A 25,444-nucleotide genomic window follows, 5' to 3' on the forward strand; every position below is an offset into this window, starting at 1 on the left:
GAAGGGAGGGAGGGAGGACAGAAAGAAAGCTACAGTATCCTCAGCCCTAGAACCTACAACTATGTAGCCTTACTTGCAAACCAAACTTTCCAGATGTAATTAGCAAAAGGATTTTAAATAAAGAAATCATGCTCCATTACCCAGGTGGAAACAATGTAACCATAAGGATGGTTTTTCTCTCTCCTGGGGCAATGAAGGTTCTAGGCTAGGCACATGCTCTTCTACTAGCTCCATCCACAGCCATAAAGCTCCTTATAAAATAAAGAGAAATAGGAAAGTCAGACCAGAAAGGGGGCCGTGGCAGAGAGAGCAGGGGTCAGAGCAATGTGGCTCTCAGAAGCAGGACACACACCAGTGAACCCCAGCAGCTCCGGTAAGATGAGATGGTCCTTCCTTGGAGACTCCAGAAGAAACAACCCTGACCAACAAGCACCTTGACTGCAGCTTCATTACACGCTATTCACACTTCTGCTCTATTTGTGTTATGTCACTGAGTTTTTAGAACTCTGATGCAACAGAAAATGCATAATAGGAACTTGAGGGGAGGTGCTACCGTAAAACATATCTGAAAACCTAGTTTTAGAACTGAGCAATGGGTGGAGGTTGGAAAAGCTGCTGAACAAACATAGTAAGAAAAAGCCTAGCATGCTTATAGTCTATAGTGGAGATTCAAAAGGAAATAGGAAATGGTGGGGGGGGGGATACATGTTCTCAAACAATACCTAAATTGCCATGAAGAGAATGTTGGTGAACAGACAGACATTGAAAGGACATCACCCCGGCGGCTCACACAGAGGTTGGGAATGTGTTACTGAGAACTATAGGCGGCAAGATTCTTTTACGTCATCTCAGAAAGCTCCAGTGAGCTGTGTCCTTCAGCTGTACATAGAGAAAGCTTAAGTGAAAAACATGGATATGAGCTTGAGAATCCAAAGTATTGGAGAGGTAACCTGTGTCTTACTTCTCATAGCAAAATGCAAGAGGAAAAATGCAGGCAGCCAGAAGAACCAATGAATGGGAGGGAAGTCAGCTATTGATGACTTGGGGCTTCAGCCCATTCTTAACGTTCAGGGAGACACAAAAATTAGGAGGCATGCCACTGTGTTCTGAAAAGAAAGCTACAGTCATGGGTAAAGGGTCTTCTGCTCGCACTTCAGAAAGATCAGCTGGTCAGAAAGGATGCTCAGCCACAGGAGGATTCTTTGAAGAGATGATTCCTGTGAATGCTGGGTCCCCACAACACCCCAGCGGAGGTGAGGAAATACTGCGGAAAAGCCTCTCTGTCTAACGGAGTAAATCCTCATGACAAACATGGGAGACTTACAAGGTTCACGGTGAAGCTGCAGAGACAGTCAGCTTTTACGGTTGGATCAAAAATGGCCCCGGAGCCTACCTGTTATAGACTGATCTCCTGTGACACTATCGAGAGGTGGAGAACTTTCGAGAGATGGAGATGGGAACTGGTGGGCCATCTTCGGTCACAAGAAGCCTTTTCCTTGGAGAGGATTACGGGGCGTTGGTCTCCTCTCTCTTTTTGCTTTCTGGCCTCTATGAGCTGAGCAGCTTGATCCCACCATGGGCTCTCCACCACAATTGATGCCTTACGGCAGACCCGAAAGCTTCAGAACCAACCTCAGAGTCAAACCTCCAACACTGTGGGCCAAAGTTAACCTCGTTTCATTTTCATCAGCCCATCCTCTCAGGCCTTGTTACAGAGGACCAACTTGAGGACTGAAAGGAAGACATGGAGGAGGGTTGTAAGACTTCATCAGGCAGGAAACAGACTTACGAAAGTGCTCGTCTGCAAACACGTGCTATTCTTCATGAAGAAGAATAAGTAATTCTATAGATAAAGCCTCAAGCGCAGAGCATGGAGCTATGAACTGTGGAATACTTTTCCCAGGTCGTGAAGTCTGATGTTGTTAGCCCTGCTGGGTTTTGACCTGGCTGAGTACAAAGCAGTATCTTTAGTTCTCCCATGACTCCCCTCTTGACCCAGAATGCATTCTGTCCTGGGCCAGTGCCGCCGCTATGGGGGAGGGACAGAGGAATTGCATCCTGTATTTCATAGGTTCACTGATGGGGTCTTGCCACAGAACGGCCTGTACTGGCCCCAGCCATGCCTGTTAAGATCCAGGGCTTTGAATTGATGGCATTTAGATTTTGGGTTGAGACCTTCAGAGATTGTTGGGCTTGTAAACAACTTGTTTTCCTCTGCTCTGAGACAGCTTGCAGCTGCTCTGAGCATGAGACCCTCAGGAGCTCCTGATGGCAGGGGAGTGGTTTCTGGTGCGTTTGGTGGTCGTAAGTGGACCTTGTGATGAAGGAATTATCTGGATTATCTGAGGGCACCCAATGTAATCACGGGATTTATAGCAGTAATAGGAAATTTTCACAGGGGTCCCTAAAACATATGCTTTAAGACATCCTAACAGGGGTCCCCAAAATGCATGCGTTAAGATATCCTGGCTTGAGAATTTTCTGTTATAAAATGGTCTAAGAGCCACTGATTTCTGAACATAATTTGTCCACTGAATTTGCTTTTAAAGCATTAAATTGCAGCCAAGCACCCTGAGCACCTATGATCAATTAAAAGATCGCATCTGGATACAGAGCATGCTGATGTGCGAGGCTGTGATCATTCGTGCTAGGCCAGTTCTTGGTACCTCCACAGCAGCATCCTGCCTCCAGAAGAAAGTAATCACAAAGCTGCACGTCTCTGCCCAGGGGCCTGGAATCCAATGTCCACGAACGGAAAGAAATCAACCGCAGTTTAGCCTGGAGTCACTGTCGAGGGACCCCCGGGAAACAGAACAGTGATCTGCTGTTATTTCTCTCCTGGCCACCATGGCAGGAAGGGCTGAGGAAGGAAACCTGGCTTTTTCTCACAATGCAAGAGAAGGACATAGCGCAGTTTGGGTTTGGTTTCTATCCCGAGCAGAGGTCTTGACAATGCGCATCTGGAAGCTTGTCCACTATAAACTGTTTGGGTTTCTTTTCCTCTCTTTCCTGAGGCCGCAGTGACATGATACTGTAGGAATTCCGCCTTTCATCTGCTGTCTTTCCACTCACAGCTCATAAAGGAGGGGCCACATTGGGAATGAAAGTTCCGCGGTCATTTCTTAAAATACCAGGGGGATTGCAGCTCCGCAGACCTGGGACTGGATGCCAGAGAACATTTTTCCTGAGTTGTGGCAGCTTCAGTGCCTGGGGCTCCTCCTGGATTCCCACCCGGCCCTTTAAGGCCTGAGCTAACAGCTTAAGAAGTCTTAGGAGAAAGATTCAGTAACCAGGTGGAAAAATTAGATAAGAGGCTTTTCCTGCTTGTTGTCTTTTTGCTAATAACAATCTCTTAAAGGCTTGTCATGTATAGGTTTGATACAAAGGGCCAGATTTTCTTTGTGCATCTGTTATACATATCCTTGTTTAAGCCAAACTTGCATTGACTCTGCCTTCTAACTATCAGCAAGATGCTTTAAAATAGATAAATAAACAAATATGTACTTGATACCCACCACAAAAGGCATAGAATCTGAATTAGAACACAAGTCTGTGTAAGCCCAAAGCCTGCGATATTTTCTGTATGTATGGTACTGCAGATCAAACCCCAGTCCATGTGTGTGTGCTAGGCACACGCTGTACCAGTGTAAATACCCATCGACCACGCCCCGAAGTTCCCCGTCACCAGTGGTTCTATACCCTAGACTTTTGTTCTTTACTATTGCTGCCCTGGTTTCTTTCTGTGTAGAAGGAAATGTTAAGGTTTTAAACATAATATCCAATGTAATCATACATTATTATTGTATTAACTGATGAAACGTTTTTCATAATCCTATTGAGCTCATGGCCTTCCTGTGCAGCCACGGCTCTGAGGGACTGCAGTGCGCTTACGCTGTGAGTTTGTAGAGTGATGTGCTCTGTCTACCTGCAGATAAAACAGATGAGAAACCACGTGCTTCATGAAGAGATAGTAGACTTCCCAATATTCCCTTCAGAAGGTGACCTGTGTGTGCGCCCCTCTCTCTTGGGAACTGAACCCAAAAGCTCAGGTGTGTCACAGGATTCGAAAGCCAGAAGTAAGCCTGTTGGACCTGTGGAAGCAACAAGCATCCTAGAGTTCTCAAGGCCAGACCATCCGAGCTACACCTGTCACGGGCGTACTCAATTAGAAATGGCCAAGCAATTGGGCAAGGAAGTCAGGAAGGAAACTTCTGAGTATTGCCTGTATTCTGAGAAAGGTTTGGGAGTCCTGGGGAAAGCAGAGACCCTGGAGCCCCTGCAGACTCTCACAGTCAATGTGAGGGTCAAGAGAAGGTCAAGGTGGTCTTATGAGAATTTTGAGCCAAGGTGACAAGCAAGTTCCACCATCCCCTCCATGCCCCAACTCCCACTCTGACGTCCTGGTATGATTCTCGTGTGATCGTGAAATACCAGACAAATCTGGCTTAAATGATGCTGATTTCTGACATCTACTAGAAGAGAAGTTCAAACCAGAAGGGCAAAGGACTATTTCCTGACATATTGGACTTTGTAACGTAAGAAACACAGATCACCAATATATGATAATAAATCATATATACACATTGAAATAATATAGTACATTTTCATCTTTGCTCTTTTGTGTGTGTGTGTGTGTGTGTGTGTGTGTGTGTGTGTGTGTGTGTAGTGTGCGCACGCACACACGCCACACTACATGACTAGAGATGAAAGGACAACCTGCGGGAGTTATTTCTTTCCGTCTACCCTATGAGCCCCAGGAATCAAACTCACATTGTTAGACTTGGGCGAAAGCAACGCTGCTGACTGACACACCTCTCCAGGCTTCATCTTTAGGTTTTAATGGAAATTTCAAGAAACTCACAAAAGTATAATCAATGCTACATTGAACTCCTCTTCCAACAATTATTAAGATGTTACCCATCTTATGTCTTCTATGATCCACTGCAGAGAGAGAGATGGGTGTGCATGTCATCACTTTATTGTAGATGCTAGGCCACTCTCTACAACTGAGCTGCAACCCACCCCTTTTGTAAAATATTTTATAATGAATTTTGGCATCGAGTAATTTCATGTAAACATTTTTGTCTCTAATAGTTAAGGAATTTTTAGCATTACCAAGATACCATTACCACACCTAATAAAACCAACAATAACGGTGTAATATAGCTTTTATTCCTGATCAAATTTCCCTGGTTGTCTCACAAACATCATTTTAAGAATGGCATTCGCATTATGATTCAAGTAAGGTCCGTAGATTTTCTTAGGTAATAGGTCTCTTAGGTCCATTTTAATGTGCAGTCGTAACTTTGCCCTCTAAAGTCTGTGACTGTTAAATTTCTAATGCATGTGTAATCGTGCCTGCGGACTCAGGCTGATCCCTGAACTCACAGGTTGCCAGGCTGATGCAAAGGTGCTGTGTTCTGCAGGACAAAGAAGAAATCCTCACAAAGGAGTCTGGCGCCCTCTAGTGCATTTTTTAGGTTGTAACTGTTTCTCGGTCTCGAGGCAATTTTGAAACAAAAATAAGAAGAAACCGATCCTGGTGTGTCTAGTTCCCACTCGATGACATTTTAGCTGAGCGTTCGTCACACTGCACCACTCGGCAGTGAGGCTCTTTAATATAGAAAGACAACACAGACATCCAAGTTCAGAGTCAGGAGCTAATTGCTTAGTCCTCCACTTGAGTCCTCAGACTGTTGTGGAGATTGTCACACTCCCTCACTCAGATGACATCATTGATGCTGGACTCTTCAGACACCTCCACTGTGTTGATGTCTCTTATTCCAAAGTGCTGCTTCCTGTGGTATTCGGGACTCCATTGGGGTTGGGTTGGGGAAGGTAAACAAGGCCTACTCTAAAGGCGACGAAGGCTTGTTAGCTTTTTGTCGTGACACACCAAAAAACAGGGGAGAGGCTATATGAAAGGAAAACATAGAAATGCATTCTAAAATTCTTAAGGCCAGGCCACACCACCTGGACAGAATGAAACAAGTGTGAACTGTATTAGAAATGTGTTTTAGAAAACGTGATGCTGAAATTGACCTATTTTAGAGCACTAATTGATTGCAGAGAATGTAAAACTGGTATGAAAATAAAAAGACCATCAAACCCAGAAACATTTGTTTGCCTTGGCTAATTCCGCATCTCTGGATATATGGAAAGTTTGCACTGTTGGCTACAACAGCATTAAGGCATACTTTCCTCTCTGTATGTTTAAAAGTAATCATTAATTTGGGAGGCAGGGGCAGGTGAATCTCTGTGAATTCAAGGCCAGCCTGATCTACAAAGTGAGTTCCAGGACAGACGCTATACAGAGAAACTGTCTCAAAGAAGCAAAAAGCAGCAGCAGCAGCATTGTTTTAGTTTGTTTCTTGTGGCTGCAATAAACATTGACCAAAACTAATTCAGGGAGTAAAGGGTATATTTGCCTTGTACTTCTATATCACAGTCCATCTAAAACTAAACCTGCAGACATGGTGATTGAGGCCCATGGCCAAAGCCAGCACACTTTTGGAGAGAACTATGTTCAGGAACTACTAGAAAAAGCACCAAACCCTGCGATTCTATCTTCCTGTCCTGAGATCAAATGGCACTTCATTGGCCATTTACAGAAATAGAATGTCAACAAATTAATGGCCGTCCCCAACCTCTTCAGGCTGGGAACCGTGGACTCTGTGAAGCTGGCAGACAAGGTGAAAAATTCCTGGCAGAAGAAAGATTCTCCTGAATGACTAAAGCTGGTGGTCCAGGGGCTGGAGAGATGGCTCAGGGGTTAAGAGCATTGCCTGCTCTTCCAAAGGTCCTGAGTTCAATTCCCAGCAACCACATGGTGGCTCACAACCATCTGTAATGGGGTCTGGTGCCCTCTTCTGGCCTGCAGGCATACACACAGACAGAATATTGTATACATAATAAATAAATAAATAAATAAATAAATAAATAAATAAATAAATAAATAAATAAAGCAGGCAAGCTGGTGGCCCAGATTAACACCAGTAGAGAGGAGAGTAAGCACGGCTTTCCGCCTTCAGAGACCATGGTGGAACACACAAAGACCAGTTTTCCCAGCCTGGAGTTCGTGGGTCTCATGACCACAGCAAGCTTTGGACATGATCTTAGTCAAGGACCAAACCCAGACCTCCAGACGTCACTGCGCCTGCGGCAGGAACTGTGTGAAAAGCTGAGCATTCCTGTGGACCAGGTAGAGCCGAGCACGGGCATGTCCGTGGACTTCCGGCATGCTATTGAAGTGGGATCCACAAACGTCCAGGTAGGAAGCACCATTTTTGGAGAGTGGGATTGCTCCAAGAAACCCACCCAAGACAAGACCACAACAGACCTGAAGGCCTCAGTGCCAGTGGCATAAGAACAGCGAGGCCAGGCCAGCTAAAAAGATGAACTATGCACCAGCCTAGGTTTTCCCAATCACACTCTCCTGCGGCCCGTGTAGAACACTGATGATTACCTGTGTTGATGGAAACCTTCGCCTCCACTGTAAGAGGCTCGATTCAAGCAGTGACTTAGGCTTGAATTTGAGGAGTTCCGAGACTTTAGAACTGACGCAGAATCAGTAGCCAGGAACAAACTGGGCACTGCCAGGAACACCCCTGTCTCCATGAATGCCTTTCCCAGGGCAGCTTCTGCATTACTGGTGTCTATAATCGAGAAAATCAGAGGGATACCCATTTGCCATTCCACCCTAATAGAGCGCCCTACACTTGTTCCTACAAGTCCCCACTGAACACTCACTGGCTCCTCTGGACCGGGATGATTTTTGCTGCCCTGGCCAGTGATGTCTAGCCACAGCTCCTCTGTGGCACCGACCTGAAATTCCAGGAGAAAGAGCACTTGGGCCTTTCTGACATCCTACTGAGAAGATGGGACTTGGAGCTTGGTCCTTGGGGACTATACTGATGGAAAGTGAGGGTTTTTTCTCCATCATGATCCTTTTCCGGCTTTAGCAAAGACTGTCCCCCACTTGCCTTTTCTTTTCTGGGGACGTATTTCCCAGGTGTACTGATCGCTACCCCAACACACTTTATTTATAAGCCAGAATTTTGCAGCTCTTGATTGTTCATAATGTTACAAGATGGTTAAAGACCTGGAAGCAGTTGGGCATAGAAGCACCTGCCCATAACTCCAGCATTTCGGAGGTATGGGCAGAAAGAACAGATGGCAGACAGCAGCTAAATGAGACCCTATCTAAAATAAACAAACAAATAAAAGAACAAACTCGGAAACACAATTCTCCCGTAACCACAGAAGAGTTTCGGTGGGGGCTATTTAGTTCCTGATAGATTTTCTCTTGTTTACGCCAGCCCTTGTCCTTCATTTATTTACCCAATAACTTCAGAACCTGCTGCTGAATATAATTTCATACATTTAAACCACTATGGTTCTTGTTGTGTTTCGATCAAAGCTAGTCTGGTATTTCAGAGTCTTAAAAACAAATGTGAGCTTGAATTATGCCATCTGTGCCAACTGCAAAGTGATTAAAGGTTTATTTTTATGAAAAATAAAAAGATGAGCAAAGTGTAAACAGGGCTTCCTCTCTGGACACCAGATGACCCCCATCTAAATACCTTTACACAGCAGTTCAGCAGTAACAAGTTTTCAAGACTGGACCCTAGGATGCATAAGAGAAACTCAAGTTTAGAACATTATCACCTTTGAATTCTTCACCTAAAGTTAAGATTCAATGTAACACAAACTCTCTGTTAGCTCAAAGCCACCCTGGGTCACACAAGATTCAATCTGTCTAAAAGAGAAACAGAGCTCACACGAAGGTGATCCCAGCATTTGAGATCACAAGCCTTTAATCCCAGCGCTAGGGAGGTGGAGACAGGGGTGATATGGCTGGGCAGAGAGATTAGAATACAAGGCAGGTGGACAGGAGCTCAGGTGTAGCCTGAGGCAGCAGTCTGAGCAGTCAGTCTGAGGACAGGAACGCCCCTTTGGTCTGAGCATTGATAAGAACTCTAGTGGCTGGCAGCTCTGATTCTCTGATCCTTCAGCTTTTACTCCTAATATATATATATATATATATATATATATATATATATATCCAAGTTTTTATTATTAAGACCAGTTATAATTTGTGCTACATTTGGTGCCCACCTTTTGGGTACGAATTCATGAAAAAGCCGCTTGCCTGTGGCTTTACGGGCACTGGCATAGGCCAAAACTATGTTTTCCTTTCTCCTCTCCTGATGGACTTTTCCTGGACCCCCTTCTCAGGCTGCTGCCTTGAAATGCAGCCAGCCCTCTATTCCTCTACTCAGCAGGAGATGTTCACATCGTCGTCGTCATCGTTGGTAGGGTTGGTGAGAAAATTGGGAATTCTTAAAGGGAGGAATTAGTTAAAAGAGAGGTTTTTTTTCCCCATGTTAAAAATGGGAAACATAATTACTTGTCTGTGTGATTACACAATGGATGATTTAAAAATGGAACAATTACATGAAGGGACAATCAGGATTGACATAATGCTAATTATCGTTTTGATAATTTTTGGCTTATCTCTTAAAAAGTTTTTTGATATGTGTGCCAAGATACAGGCCTTAGAAAAACTCTGAGGAAACTGCATGCAGAGGTGTTCTGAGATGTTGGATCACCTGGGCCATTCATTTTTATTGGTGTCTGGCCTCTTGCTCTGAAAATTCACAAACTTTCAAAGGTAACATATATATATAGCATATATATAACATAGATATATATATATATCTGCATTAATGCAAGTATAGACTGTGTGTTGTGCATAAGTTAGCCAAAGATGACTTTTTCTTTTATTTTTAGTAAGTAAAATATACATTACGTGTCTTATAGCTTTTCTAGGTTTTTTTTTTTCAATATGTCTGTCTGTAGCCATGACTTTCAAGGGATCTTCCTTAATCAAACCTGATCATCTTTAACCTTGAATGAATCCAGTCTTTTGTTTTTGTGGGAACAAAAACACAACCTCTTCCCCAAAGCAGAACATCTTTAGACTTCCATTTTGAAGTCAAGACATTTTAAAATATATAGTACGGTTTAATCCAGCAGCATTCACAACCCAGCATCCCTTAGCACGTGTCATTTTCTCATCAGACATTGAGAAATTCAAAGACAACACAACAGCATACAGGACCCAGACTCCCACAGATTTTCCATCTTTTTTTTTGTTTGTTTGTTTGTTTTTTTGTTTTTCAAGACAGGGTTTCTCTGTGGCTTTGGAGCCTGTCCTGGAACTAGCTCTGTAGACCAGGCTGGTCCAGATTTTCCATCTTTATGTGGCTTTTTTCTTTTATATTACTTTACTCATTTTTAACGACTTTATCATTTTTAAACTATTTTTTTTCTATGACTATCTATATCCTTTTTTTTGTCTCAAGCCAATGCAGTTTTAAACAGACTCTAACCTGTTTGGAGGTTTCTTTTGTCCAGATCTGCCTTTATTAACCATCTGTAGTGTTCTTTGATTGCATGAGGTGAATCTTAAGCTGATATGTCAACCACCGGTGGCTCAGCTTAGTGTATGGTGCTGGTGCATGGGGGACTAGTGGCCGGCAGCTGGCTCCACCTAGCAGGCAGCTGCTGGGAGAAGCATCTCTGTACTATGGCTGGCATGAGACTCTGAGACTATGTTTGGCTTCATTTTTGTGTATTTTCTTAAGCTTTCTCAGGTTTTATTTGGCTGGACTTTGGGAAGCATTTGTAGGCAGACTTTTCTGTCCCAACAGCCTGCTCCCAAATAACCTCACAGAGACTTAATATTAATTATAAATGCTGAGTATCCTCACTCCTGTGGCCCACTGGGGATAGACAGAGAGATTGGATTGATGATAAGTAGGTAAGTAGGTAGACAGACAGAAAGACAGGCAGGTTATTTTAATTTATTCTTTGAGACTTCACACAGTGTATTTCAATCATATTCAACTCTCCTACTTCCCCTCCAGCTCCTCCCAGATCTCACTCATGCCCCCCTCCCAACTTCATGTCCTTTTATTAACAACTAGCACACTGAATCCAATTAGTGTTACCCACGTGTGCATGGGAGTGGAGCAATACATGGAAGAATGGCCAATCTGCTAGGGACCACATCCTGAAAATGATTCTCCTTCCCCTAGAAACCATCAACTATTGGCCACCTCAATTAGGACCAGGAGTTCATGTGCCACCTGCCCATCAGGACTGGAATGTTGACTGGCTTGATTTTGTGCGGGCAACCACAGCTGCCATGAGTTCATAACCATAGCAGTCCTGCCATGTCCCGAACACATTGCTTTGCCCCAGTATTCCCTACTTCTGGATCTTACTATCCACCTACTACTGCTTCTACAGTGTTCCCTCAGCCTTGGCAGCAAGAAAGAAGGCCAAATAAGCAAGAGAGACGAGCAATCTCTCTCTTACTGTGCCTGTGCGTGCGTGCGTGTGTGTGTGTGGGTGTATCTTGAATGATACAGAAGGTGCTGGCACGTTTGGGGAAGTTTTTACACATCAGGTAAGGGACTCTCTGCAATTCTTCAGGGCATGATCCCTACTCAAGTGATTTTTAATTTGTGGCAAAATGACACTAACACCAACACCACATCTTATGTAAGGAAATTATGAAGAAAGGTGCATGCAGACTGCAACAATGTAAAGAAGCTTTATTCAAACGTGAAGGGTAATGAATGCATAGAGCCTGGGGAAAGGGGGTGATCTAGGGGCAGAATCCAAATGCTTGGCAACATACAGAACACAGTAAGAAATCTGTGGGATCTTCACTCCAAAAGGCAGCTCTCGGGGGAAAGGGAGAAAGGTATTTTCAATAATTACCCAACCGAAACAAGCTGTTCTCCACTCTCCTACACAGGCCTGAAAATGCTTAGCCATCATTTGGAACAGATTCGTAAGAACGCGCTTCAGAAGATGCTTGTAATGAATTGTGCCCAGACAGCTATACTTTAAGTTAGCATCTCAGCCCTTGCTAGATCTGTACTATATATACTAGCTAGGCTCCTTTCCTCCTGTGCTGTATTTCATTCAAAATAGCAAGGGGAGGCATATTCTGCTCCTCGCCTTTGCCAGAATGACGGGAAATAAGTTAACTGTGGGACACTCTTCCCACACTATACCTGCTACAGAGGGTTTTCTACAGATCCCAAGTGATTTAACATTCCAGACACAGGGGGGGGGGAGACTACTCACAGGCATCAGGAATCCCTTACCAGCTCTTACAGATGACCACAACCAGATGCCAGAAGGGAAAGATGCCAGCTCAGAAAACCTTCACGGCTTTTGTCTCCTGTCAAACTGAGTCTAGAGATGGGTAAGTCCAGAGACCATGCATGGTGTCTGACTGCAGCGGCAGGCACAGACTAGCCAGTTCGAAAGAACACAAAGGCAGAGATGCTCTTTTATTCTCAACTGTCTTGCCAGGGAGAATTTTCTACATGGGAGAAATAATGCAAATAGGAAATACAGACCTGTTCTAATTAGAAAGTCTTTTAAAAATCAATATTAACAACGTATTTCCAAGAGAGAATATACTATATAACAAATAAGCAAAAAAGACAGATAATTTCTGGCCCACTGGGTACAGGTTTTTTAGACACTCAGGGCAAAAATCCTTGTCTTAGTTGCTTTTTTGTTGCCATGACAACACCATAACCAAGGCAACTAACAAGAGGAAACATTAAATCTAGGGTGCACAGTTGCAGAGGTTAGAGTCGGTGACCAACACAGTGGGAAACATGGCAGCAGGCAGCCAGGCATGGCCTCCGGGCAGTAATTGAGAGCTCACATCCTTACCCAAAAATAGAAGGCAGAGCGCTGTCAGCCTTCAGTCTACCTCGGAATCCCGAAGACGCAGGTTCTAACACAAGTAAAGGAGTGCACCAGGAACAGGATAGCTGAAACTGCCAGGCGAAAGCCAAAGCTTCCTTCTCCATGTCTTTTTATGTGGGCTGCCACCAGGTGTGGTCAGACTTGGGGTGGCTCTTCTGACCTCGAATAATCCAGTCAAATCTGCCACCAGTGCCCAGCTGTTTTGGTTTTAGTTGAATGCAGCCGAGCTGACAACCACAATCATCACAGTACTTTGTAAATGCTGCATGGATTCTAAAACTCGTTCAAATACTTCCTCAGTGTTTACAGCCTATATCGTGTGTTCTGACATACACTGGGGAGAACAGAATAGGAAAAGTTCTTCCCTCAAGAAGGGTGAGGTGTAAGTAAAAAAAACAAGGGCCTACACCCAAAACCATCTGCAAAGATGCAGTCTCTCGCCAACTTTTTTCTTTTTCTTTTTTTTTTTTTTAAGAAAGTTGGGTCTACTCATTTCCTGCGCTGGCTGTGGCAAGCTCCCACAAGTGATGACGTAAAGCCAAGAGTCCTTCTCTCATTGTCTGCGGTGAGTAGTCTAGAATGAGTATGTTCTCGGGGCCAGAGTGCAGTCGGAAGTTTCTGTCCCTCAAGCTGCTCCCAAGTCTCCACACAGAGGCTTAATATCAATTACAAATGCTCAGCCAGTAACTCAGACTTGTTACTAGCTAACTCTTACATTTTAAATTAGCCCATATTTCTTACCAAGCTTTGCCACACGGCCTGGTGCCTTTTCTCAGCACTGCAAGCTCATCTTGCTTCTCTTGGCGTCTGCTCACGACTCACGACTCTGCCTTTCTTCCCAGCCTTCTCTATTTGGCTCTTACGCCTAACCTTATCCTCTCCAGCTATTGGTCAATCAACTTCTTTATTAAACCAATCACAGTGACATACATTCACACAGTGTAAAGGAATCCTCCACACGAGAGGAATTCTTCTTGCCATTCACAGCTCCAGGTGGCTCCTGGAAACCCCGACTGCTCGCCAGCTGGTAGGAAAATCACTCCTCGGTCTGCCTCGCCCAGCTTGCTCAGACTGCTGGAACAAATGTCAGAGACCAGGTCATTTACTAACAGAAGACATCTTGCTGCTCACACTTCTGGAGGCCGGAGATCCAAAGTCAAGGGACTAGAAGATCCGCTACCTGGTGAGATTTGTAGCTGCTGCCCCATGGGCTGGGAAGTTGGAACAGTGAACTGAAGCCTGTATTCAAGCAGCTTCCTTCACATCTCTTAAGACCTAGCTCCTCTTCCTCATCTCCTGTTTTCCCCTTTTGGGATGGGAATGCCTCTGTTATTCCTTGCCCACCCTCTGATTTTGGAATTACAAACCATCTTTGGTTTCCCACGTTCATAGCTAGGAAGGAATTTTGACACAACCCAATTACACAAATCTCACTGGTGTCTGATTTCAATGAGGTGGATGCATCTTAAGATGGTGGAGTTTGGAACTCTGGAGCTGTTGAGATAGAATAAATGTGGATTTGGGGTGTTACTTTTCTGTTACTCTTCTAGAACATCAAAACCAAAATCAACTTATGGAAGAAAGGGTTTGACTTAAAGTTCCAGAAGGGCAGCCCATGCTGTCCGGAAAGTATGACAATGGTGGAGCATGCATGGTCATGAGCTGGGCATTGAGAGATGCCTTCAACCAAAAGTAGGAAGCAGAGAGAGAAGCTATAAACTCTCAATGTCCACCCCCAGTGACAAACTCCAAATGACTCCAAAAACTCCACCACCTTCCCTAACAAAATTAAAGCATTTTGCTTTAATTTTCTATCTCTCTCTTCTCTTCTCTCTCTCTCTCTCTCTCTCTCTCTCTCTCTCTCTCTCTCTCTCTCTCTCTGTGTGTGTGTGTGTGTGTGTGTGTGTGTGTGTGTGTGTGTGTGTACCATCTCTCCAGCCCTAGAATAAACATTTGGCTCTTGACAAGCACATAAATCTCTGAGGTCCAAGGCTGGAATACTGGAGGCAGAATATCTGTACTCTTAACAACTCATATGTTAAAACTCTAACCCCAATGTGATGTCATGGTTTGGTTATAAAATATCCCCAGATTTTTATATGGAAGGCATGGTCCCCAGCTGACAGCACTATGGGCAGATCCTAAGTGTGCTATGGTCATCATAGATCAATTTGTTGATGGGCTCATAACTGAGCGGACCTTTAGAAGGTAGGACCTAGAGTCCACGGTGCTTTACTTGGAAGAGGAAAGAGTAACGCTATCCCTAAACCTTTCTCTTGTCCCCTTTGGCTTCCCAGCAGCCATGAGGTAAGCATCTTAGTTCAGCCATGCCCTTCTCACCATGATGGCAACTTGGCACGAGCCCAGTTATGGGGTCAAGTAGCCGTGGGCTGAAATCGTGAGCCACAGTGTATCTCCCCTTCTTGCAAATTTGCTCAGGGATTCTGTCACAGCAACAGGAACCTAACAGAGAGGGTATTTGGAGGGGAGGGCTTGAGGGGGGTGACTGAGTCAAGAAGTGCCCTCCTGATGGCATTAATGGTCTAAGAGACGGAGGAGCTTTCTTGGTTTCTCCCAGGAATAGGGCCCTTACTGTGGCCCAACCACGGCTGCACCCTGATCTTGACTCCACAGTCTTGAGAAGTGTGGAAAATGTCTATCGTTCAAGTCATCCCACCAAACCTTGCACCGCAGTCCAAACAACTGAAAACATTCTTTCGCTTGACGGATCGCGGCCTCTGAGGCACAAATGTTCAGACTAACGTCGTCTCGTTTGTCAAGTTTTGGATTTGTTGCCTGTATTCTGGTAGCGGAAATATAGTAAGGAAACAGAAATTATTTAAACATTTGGGATATAGATGGCTAAGAAAAATAAGGACATAATAGAGTTTTCTTATGCTCCACTGATAGAGTTGAAATAACCATGATCATGTTTGTTTACTTTAAGAGGAACAAATAGAGTTCTATTATTTATTACACCAGGATGAGCTCTGCGGCGCTCCATTATGTAAAATTGCCTTACTCTGGGGCTAGATTCAAGGCAGTCAGAAACTGAGACGAACCACTATAGCTCTTCTTTCTTTGTCATTATTACCGTGCTGTTAAAGTAATAACATTGGAGGAATAAGATGATGGATGCCCAGGATGCAGAGGGCCCTTGCTTGGCTCATTGATGGCTCAACTCACAATTTAATTTTTCTATAAGTTTTCCTTTATTATGGCGCAAAAGGAATACACACCCAGTAGAAACTGTACTTCCGCCATTGACTCTTTCCCGGGCTAGTGATGCGCAGTGCAATGCCTTCTAGCAAGGCTGAGCAGCGGCCGTGAGCTGGGGCTGTCAGCCACCAGGGTAAGCAGTCATTTCTCTACCATAGAATAGACGGTGTAGCAAAGTTAGGGTGTTCTACGAGCTATTTGAATTCAAAGCATATTTCTTGACTCACAATGTGTTGCGCTCACAGCGCACATCTGGTTGACACACCATTGTGAAACAAGAATCATACAACAGCAAGAATCTACAACAGCAAGCACACAAATTTCTCCCAAGATTCCTTACAATTCTAACAGAGCCACTCCTTTCCCAAGTGACAGTGGCCAATACTCGAACACGGTGCAGGGTGAATACAAAGCCGAGAACCTGGCAGCAGAATGATGATCGCACAAACCTACATCAGGGAAAGATTTCTTCTCCTAAAAACTTGGGGTTGCAGAGAAAGTGAGATTTCTTCACAGTTTAGTGAGATTTGTTTTCGTTTATTTGTTTGTGGGTTTTGGGTTTTTTTATTTGACAGTTTGATTTAGGTATTATTTTTGGATTCAATGCCAGTCCCATTCCCTGTCATCTGGGTAACTTTGGATAGGTATTTTAGTTTTCCTAAATCCTATCTCCGTCTCCTATAAGACGAAGAGAACGATACACACAATGTATGAAATGGTGAAGTGGACGGATGACATGACAAGCAAGCACAGACACTTCTCAGTCAGGGGAACAGTGACCACGAGGCTGAGACCTCAAGTGACTTTCTGCCCTGCAGAGCTCAAGAGCTCTGTCTTAAACAGGAGCGTGTCGGAAGAAGGTCCTATAAAGTCAATATGTGTGCTGTGAAGATTAATCAAAACTCTATGAAATCTGTAACACAGCTGTTCACATGCCTGCTTGATATTTGTTTTCTCTCTCTCCCTTCTTCCTTCTAAAGCCAGGGCATCTTTTCTGAGCTCAAGGTGGAGCCCCTGGACCCACTCCTCAATGAGCTCCTTCACATGTCTGACCCTGCTAGTGCGAGATCCGTCACGAGCGTCTTGTAGACAAATGGTGGTGACGTCACCATCCACCGTCTCCTGACACAGGATATGGTATTTGTTCAGTGTCCGTTCATAAAAATCACACTTGTGTTTCAGGTAAAGGAAAATGTCGGTATCCAGGACAAGTGTTCCTTGGCTTCTGGCAGACTCGGGTGCAGAGGTCCCGAGTGCTGCTGCAGGGTTCTCGTTTCTCTGGAGGACGCTTCCGGGGCTCTGCCTATTCTGATTTCTCCTCTCACTGGCATACTTCCTGCTGTTTTCTGAAGGGGAGATGGCTTTTGACATCAAAGCCTCTTTCAGCTTCATGATATCCAGGAACGAACCTCGCACAGAGATTTTCCCACTGGGCCCCAATGGGCTAAAGTTTAAAGAGGGGATTTTCTTCTTCAGCTCCATGACCAGACTTTCTAGTGCAATTTGAGTCCGAAAAACAGAAAGGTCCAGAAGAGCCATCACGTAGTTGAAGACCTAAAATGAGAAAAAGTCATGGCCTAGTGGAACCAGAACCAGAACACATTGCTCTCTGCCATTCTTCCGATCTGGGCAGTGCTTGCTCTGAGTGGGGTCTGGGTGGTTAAGCCGAGACTTCCCAACTTCTCGCTCTAGATCACCCCTTCAGAGATCCCACACCGCACACCCCAAAAACGGAGGGTAGAAAATAGTCGTCTGAGACAAAAATGCTGTCTTGAAGCACAGTGCTTTTCAGAACCCATCAATATAAAGAAACTATGACCGTAAGCTCCACAGACGGACATCCCTCTGTAGTCAGGCCTGCCCGGCCTCCCTCTTCCAACTTAAATGGCAATAGCTTGGCTATACCAGAGCCCAGGTTCCCAAAAGAATATATGTGGGAGTTTTAACTTTCATTCTTACCCCACCTTCCCTGCTCCTTTAAAGTTACTAATCATCGTAATTGTCCCCCAGTATAAAACCTTTAACCTGCCTTACCCACGACAGCAGGAAATCTCTCAGTCACTTTAAAGGGATCACAGGACACACACACACACACACACACACACACACAGAAATATATAAACAACATGTCTAGAAGCAGCTTTTGAGAACTGAGAAGTTCCTGCTTTTGTTCCTAAGAAGTCATGGGGCAAGAACACTCTGTGTGTCTTTATATACCAAGAAATGGGGCCCAGGACCTCACAACACACCCTGGGGCCCACACTCACCTTTTCGCTGACGTGAGAGACCACGAGCTGAGGCTTTGAGGTCAGAGAGTATCTCCTTTGTCTGATGGCATTCTGTGCAGCTACAAAAACAGTATCATCAAAAGTGTTTGTGAAACAACACAACAATAATTACCTTAATTTACAAAAATGAAGTCGTTCTATTGTTTAGAAAGTGAGGTTTTTGCTCCATTTTTCTTGTAAACCTAACATTCAAACAACTTTCCCCTTGTGCTTTAACCTGCTGAAGTTGACCATAAATGTGTTAACAGGTTCCTAATCCTATTTTTTTTAAACACACAGGAGTAAAAAAACAATAACCCGAGTCAATCCTCCATGCTATCCGCTCTAGGCAGAGAAAGACGGCCTTCAGAACTGGAATTCCATGCTGCCAACATCTGTCTCCTAATTCACTGTTAATCATCTCCCCCTTCTCCCGACATTGGCAAACCCAGGCCTCAGGCCTCTTTGCTGACTATGACCACCCCATGGGTAATCTCCATGTCTATGGCTTTAGACATCTGCATACACATCACTTCCAAACTTCTGCCCCTACTTCATCGTCCTAACAGGGGTCATATCAAGGAAAGCTCACGCCTTGTTTGGTGTTTCCTGAACAGACTAGAACACGTTCATCCGCATCTCCAAAATGACATCCTGAACTCACCTGCTCTGCTGTGGTCTCTCAAAGGCAGCAGCGACCTGTAGATCCTATTTCCCATACTGTGCCGCTGTTTCAGACCGGCAGTTCCAACCCTCGGCTCTCTACTCAGAATACAATGGCTCCCACCCCACCCACATCGACTACTCAGTGTACAGACACATTCCATTTCCTGTCACAATGGGCTCCTTTCTATTGCTCCAAACAGCCAACAGGCTTCCCTTACCTCCTTACCACACTACCCACCCCGGCATAGCTAATTTTTCATTTATCCTAAAGTGTTCCTCCCCCTTATCCACATGAATTCCCCCCACCCCCTATTCCCAACCCCCACCTTTTGATTCATTCTGGTCTCTGCTCAACTTTAGCGTGTATCTTGCTGTGATGAAACTTTGGGTATTATCCCCAACATGGCTAGTGTACATGAAACTTTGAATGTGATCCTCCAGCACACGTGCATGAGCGGGCACACACAGTGTTTCCAACCAGATTTAAGGAACTGAATCTCCTTGGAGGATCTCAGGTCAGCCTGGGAAACATGATGAAATTCCATCTCCTCAAAAGGAAATCAAAAGGGGGCTAAAGAGATGTCGCAGCAGGAAAGAGTGCTTAGCTCTCCTTTAGAGAACTTGAATTCGGTTCTCAGCTCACACATCCAAAGATGCACAATCTCCTGTTGTAACTCCAGCTCCAGGGAAACCAGCTTGGCCTCCTCAAGCACCTTTACACACACATGACATTCATACACAGACAGACGGACAGACACACACACACACCTTAAATAAAAATATTATAAATACATTTCTACATAACATACTTAAAGAGCGAAAGAAATTTCCCTACATGGTCTACCTAAAATAGTACCACCTACCACTTTATCTCTTTATTATTTTTTATACTTTTTTATAACATTTATATGGTAATACATAAATAAATGCAAACAAATATATAAATATAAGTGAAGACATACATATTATACAGCTGTTGGCCTAATAAATGTCTATCCCCACTGAAGCACACTTTGTGAAAACAAAAAAGACCCCTATTCATTCACAGTCATTTTCTGGGCACCTAGAGTAGTGTCTGGAATATTTAGCATATAAAATATTAACTTGGGCTGGAGAGATGGCTCAGAGGTTAAGAGCATTGCCCGCTTTTCCAAAGGTCCTGGGTTCAGTTCCCAGCAACCACATGGTGGCTCACAACCATCTGTAATGGGGTCTGGTGCCCTCCTCTGGCCTGCAGGCATACACACAGACAGAATATTGTATACATAATAAATAAGTAAATAAATAAATATTTTTAAAAAAATAAAATAAAATATTAACTTATGCAACCACTGCCATCCCTTTAAAGATACGAACAGCCCTTGCCACAATCCCATCCTGAGCATGGCCATTGAGAAGGAACGGCCAAAGTACTGCTGGTCCAGTGTTTAGGATTTTTTAGATTTTTTTCCTTCCCCCTCAAACAGAGCAAGAGTCTTCTCTTCGCTAACACAACTGCATGGAACTTTCACCCCTGACGGGCTGGCCTGAAGAATGTTCTCTGGCCATCTATCCTCCTAGGGTCTAAGCCTAAAAAGGACTGCCCTTCCTCCAGGTGGCAGAAACAGCCATCAGCTAGCTGCTCCAAGGAGATACGGGAGCCAGAATGGGCTCAATCCTGTTTCAGGTCCAGGCCACAGTTCTCAGTTCAACTTTATTAATAACAAAAGCAGATATTTTATGAGAATGTCTGCTTGAGAGTTTGAGGGTTAAGAGAAGCAGAGAGTATAATTCTACTGTTGTTGACACCTCAAGTTTACCAAAGAGATTATATGTAGCCAGTGATGGTGTAGCACACCTTTAATCCCAGCACTTGAGATGCAGAGGCAAGCAGGTATCTGTGAGTTCAAGGCCAGCCTGGTCTACAGAACTAGTTCCAGCACAGTCAGGGCTTCACAGGAAAACACTGTCTCAAGAAACCATAAAGAGGGCTGGAGAGATAGCCCAGAGGTTAAGAGCACTGCCTGCTCTTCCAAAGGTCCTGAGTTCAATTCCCAGGAACCACATGGTGGCTCACAACCATCTATAATGTGATCTGGTGGCATACATGCAGACAGAACACTGTATACATAATAAATAAATAAACCTAAAAAAAAGAAACCATAAAGAGAGAGAGATTATATATAACTTGTTTATTTTTTCTCATGTTCTATAACTATCTCCAAAGATGTATATACAGAAGCCAAATACCTTTTAGAGTTTCACAATTTTCCAGTCACTCATATTTGATCATGAACCATTTCACGTATTTTTGCAAATATAAAACTGGCCACTTTTCAGAGTAGAGGAATTTTTTAATGCTACTTCAAACTTTGCCAATCCCATGAATCATTTAATCAACATGAAATTTTAATTTCACCGGGAAAGTATATACTAAGAGTATAAAATATTGGTTAAGAAGTACCTTTCTTTTCTTTAAATATGATATACGCAACTCCTTTGGTTCTTGATGGATAGATCACCTCTTCCACGTGTCCAGCCTCATCTTGGAAGTAACGCTTCACCAGCTGGTCTTTTAAAAGGCCAACCGGAAGACCAGAGACGACAATCGTTCTCTCAGAGACTGTGGGGCCTCTGGTCTTCAACGCTGATGCCTATAGGAAAACAGTTAAGACACCATTTAAATAAGAGTCTGCTGAAAGGTACCATCACGTCGGCGAGACACAAAGCCCCCTTCCACAAAGGTGACCAGCAGGAGCATGTCTGCCTCGTTCCGTCTACCAATATAGACCTTAGTCAAATTTGAGAGTTTTATGTGTACAGTGATCCCTTTATTTTCAAATAAGTAGAAAGTATTAGTAAAGTTTTGATTTTAGGAAGGCCCAAAATAATAGAAAGTGTCACCAAAAGAAAAAAAAGGGGGTACATTTTTTGAGATGGGGGTCTTGCTATGTAGTCTTAGTCTAACACGTCTTTTTCTACCCTGCTAGCCAGCCCCCAAATAATGGGGAGACTTCTTACTAATTATGAAAGCTCAGTCTAGGGCTGGAGAGATGGCTCAGAGGTTAAGAGCATTGCCTGCTCTTCCAAAGGTCCTGAGTTCAATTCCCAGCAACCAAATGGTGGCTCACAACCATCTGTAATGAGGTCTGGTGCCCTCTTCTGGCCAGCAGGCATACACACAGACAGAGTATTGTATACATAATAAATAAATAAATAAATACTTTAAAAAAAAAGAAATCTCAGTCTATAGCTTAGGCTTGCCCCACTAGCTCTTAGAACTTAACTGCTTTTATTAATCTATGTTTTAACTTCTCTTTCATTCTGTATGTATCTTCATACCTTGTTGGCGTCTCCTCTACGCCTGGATTATCTCCTCCTACTTCCTCTGTCTGGAAGTCCTGCCTATACTTCCTACCTAGCTATTGGCCATTTAGCTTTTCATTACACCAATCACAGCAATACACCATCACAGAGTGTACAAAGATCCCACAACACCTTCGTTAGCCTTGAGCTTGCTATTTAGACCTGACTGACTTCAAACTCAAGAGATCCTCCAGCCTCTGCCTCCCTAGTACTGAGATTAAAGGTGTACAATCACACCCAGGGAGATGTACTATTCTTCTTCCTAACAGTTAAAAAGTGGCTGTGGATACAGCTCAGTGATAGAGTGCTTGGGTCGTGGGTGCAAAGTCCTGGGCTACAAAATGGAAAAGTCTGAGAGAAAATATCTATCTTCTGGATTAGAGAGTTCAAAGCATGTAACTCAGCAAGAAAGGCATCCTTTTTATTATCAGAATCAGGGGAAAGTCCTGCAATAATGAGGGGGCTGCACAGACTACATTGTCAACCATAGATCTGAGGTGACACAGGGACAGAGAGGACATACACACTCTTGCAGGTCCTGCTGCCATATGGATACAGAGCAAAAATCCTTCATTTATTCCCTAATCCTCTTGAGTCCACTTCTACTTCGCCCCTTCATTTATCTCCCACCCCAAGTTAAGAAAGCAAGTCTATCCCAAGATGTGCATAGCTAGTCCAGTTTAAGTGCAGCGAAATTCAGACCTAATCTGTCTTAAGCAGCTCAGAGGGGACAAGGTCTCCTGAGTTGGACTGATGATTAACAAACCACAAAGGAGCTCTGGACTCTGCGTGCAAGGATGGTGTTTCAAATAACACTCCTCTGGGGGAAGAGCCTACTGCTGGCCTCCCAGAAGGGAGGGCAAATGGATGGTCTCTGTTCACACACAGTGTTTGCCCTAAAAGTAAGAGAACAAACTCAGTTCATTGATGCAGGAGATTTCAAACAATTTGGGGGAGACAAAAATACACCAAGGTGTATGTAAGAATGAGAAGAAGAAGGAAAGGGGGTTGTGGGGTAAAGATGGCAGTCTACATAACAGGACCTTCAGGTACAAAAAAAGAACAAACACAACAGGTCATGGATGGACACCCGAAAAGCAATCGCTCCAGCTTGTTCCCCACACTGCCTCCTCCCAACTTAAACACACTCAAGCTTGAAGACACAAAATCCATAGTAGCCAACACCGGTACAGAACCTCAGGAAAGCTGAGGACCATTTTACTAGATCAACTCTCTAGAGACTGTGGTTAGCTTGGGCACCCATGAGCACTGCCCTCTCTTTTCTGCCATTCAAAGGGGCCCCAGCCTAAAGATTGTGAGCAAACTAAACCTTAAGTAAAGGGGGAAATGAAAAAGAAAAAGAAATTCTGGCTATCACTAGAAGCATTTCCCTTTATATGGAAAAGGAAAATTTACATATGACAGGAGACCAAAAGAAATTTTAGTATACATTTAGATCCTGTTGGCATAGTATTTGCTGTTTTTGACTTTTGACTTCTGGACTAAATGAGCTAAGTCTTCAAAATACCAAAAGGTTTTTTTTGTTTTTTTTTTAAATATTTATTTATTTATCATATATACATTATTCTGTCTACATGTATGTCTGCATGCCAGAAGAGGGCACCAGACCCCATTACAGATGGTTGTGAGCCACCATGTGGTTGCTAGGAATTGAACTCAGGACCTTTGGAAGAGCAGGCAATACTCTTAACCTCTGAGCCACCTCTCCAGCCCCCAAAAGTTTTTAAATGGCTACAGAATATATATTGCTGTCTATGTAAGAATAAAGCCAGTGTTAATAGAAACTTAGGGGGAAAAGGACACGGTTACATTACAAAGAATCACACAGTTTAAGTACATTATAGAAGTTACAAAAACAGGCCCAAAGAAAATGTTTAAGTGTGGTTCCAGTACAGCTTTCAAAGTTGAAAAAATGAAGAAAGCAATCAGCTGTCCCCACCCTCCACTTATCACAGCAGAACTCAGAACACGGCTAAGACAATGGTGACAGCCCAGAGGACTCGTGTTCTCCGATTCCCGTGTTCCAGCCAGTCGCACAGACAAAATAAGATGGCACCCGAACCCCATCCGGTGACATTTGGGTTTTAAGTTTACAGTGTGTGCATGACGTTTCTAGCACATATACCTTATTACTGAAGCCATTAATAAAATCTGTGTTAATTAAACAGATGTTCCACATCTGGCAAGATGTTGGGTACTAGAAGTGGCAAGCAGAAAGAAAACTGTTGCCCTGAAATTCTGTTCTCTCCAAAACATGCCCTGGAGGGGGCTGGGAAAATGTCTCAGCAGTTAAGAGTGCTTTTCCAGAAGACCTGGGTTCAAGTCCCAGCAACAGCATGGTGGTTTATTACCGCCTATAACTCCAGTTCAGAGGAATCTGACACCCTCTTCTGGCCTTTGAGGACACCGGGCATGCATGTGGTGTCCATACATACATGCAGGCAAAACACACACATACAATAAAATAAATTTCAAAACTAAAACTGTGCGGTGTACTCTTTCTGCCATGGAGCACCTGGATGGGCTTTACGATTCAGATCGAGGAGAAGGTACTTGTAGCCCGTGGGCCACAGGTAGACAGGGAGTCATTTCAAAGGAGTTTGGGTGAAGGGGGGGGGCTCTTTATTGCTCTACAGAAGGAAACAGAACACCTCCTCTGAGAACACAGATCACCCACAATAAAATCCTAAAACCACAATAAATGCCATCCAGGATTAAGAAGCAAGATGAATTTTGGCTAAGGTCCAAAAGAGGCTCCGTGAATGAGAGGCCTGGAAGGCTGAGGTAGAATGGGAATTGATAGGGGAAAATATTAAGGAAAAGACGTTTCAGCACACAAAGCGGTGGGGGTGGGGGTGATCCTCGCTCATGCTCACAGAATACGAGACAAAGGACGACCACATGAAGATAAAATGCTCAACTAGGAAAGTAAAACTGACTGGCTGTATGACAGGGAAGGCGTTTTGATGGAAGGAAACAGTTTGTCTAGATGGCACAGAGAAAACACTCCAATAGCAATACTGACGAATATCTTGCATATCATCATAGAACCTTCATCTGGTGATGGATGGAGATAGAGACAGAGACCCACACTGGAGCACTGGACTGAGCTCTCAAGGTCC

General features: G+C 44.0%; 1 protein-coding gene and 1 pseudogene across 1 annotated transcript in view; one reads left to right on the top strand and one right to left on the bottom strand.

The window, feature by feature from the left end:
* Nucleotides 1-6,458: 6,458 nt before the first annotated feature.
* On the top strand, nt 6,459-7,366 carry LOC101999665 (annotated as a pseudogene).
* Nucleotides 7,367-16,020: 8,654 nt separating this feature from the next.
* Nucleotides 16,021-25,444, bottom strand: part of Rbm43 (RNA binding motif protein 43) — an 11,511-nt gene continuing 2,087 nt past the window's right edge. The window contains exons 2-4 of the mRNA XM_026790050.1: nt 21,400-21,589; nt 18,291-18,370; nt 16,021-17,577 (exon numbers count right to left, since the gene is read on the bottom strand). Coding sequence (XP_026645851.1) covers nt 16,819-17,577; nt 18,291-18,370; nt 21,400-21,589 — 1,029 coding nt within the window. The 3' untranslated portion in view covers nt 16,021-16,818. The remainder of the gene's footprint in view (nt 17,578-18,290; nt 18,371-21,399; nt 21,590-25,444) is intronic.

This window comes from Microtus ochrogaster, chromosome 4 (genome assembly GCF_000317375.1).
Source record: "Microtus ochrogaster isolate Prairie Vole_2 chromosome 4, MicOch1.0, whole genome shotgun sequence".
NCBI lineage: Eukaryota > Metazoa > Chordata > Mammalia > Rodentia > Cricetidae > Microtus > Microtus ochrogaster.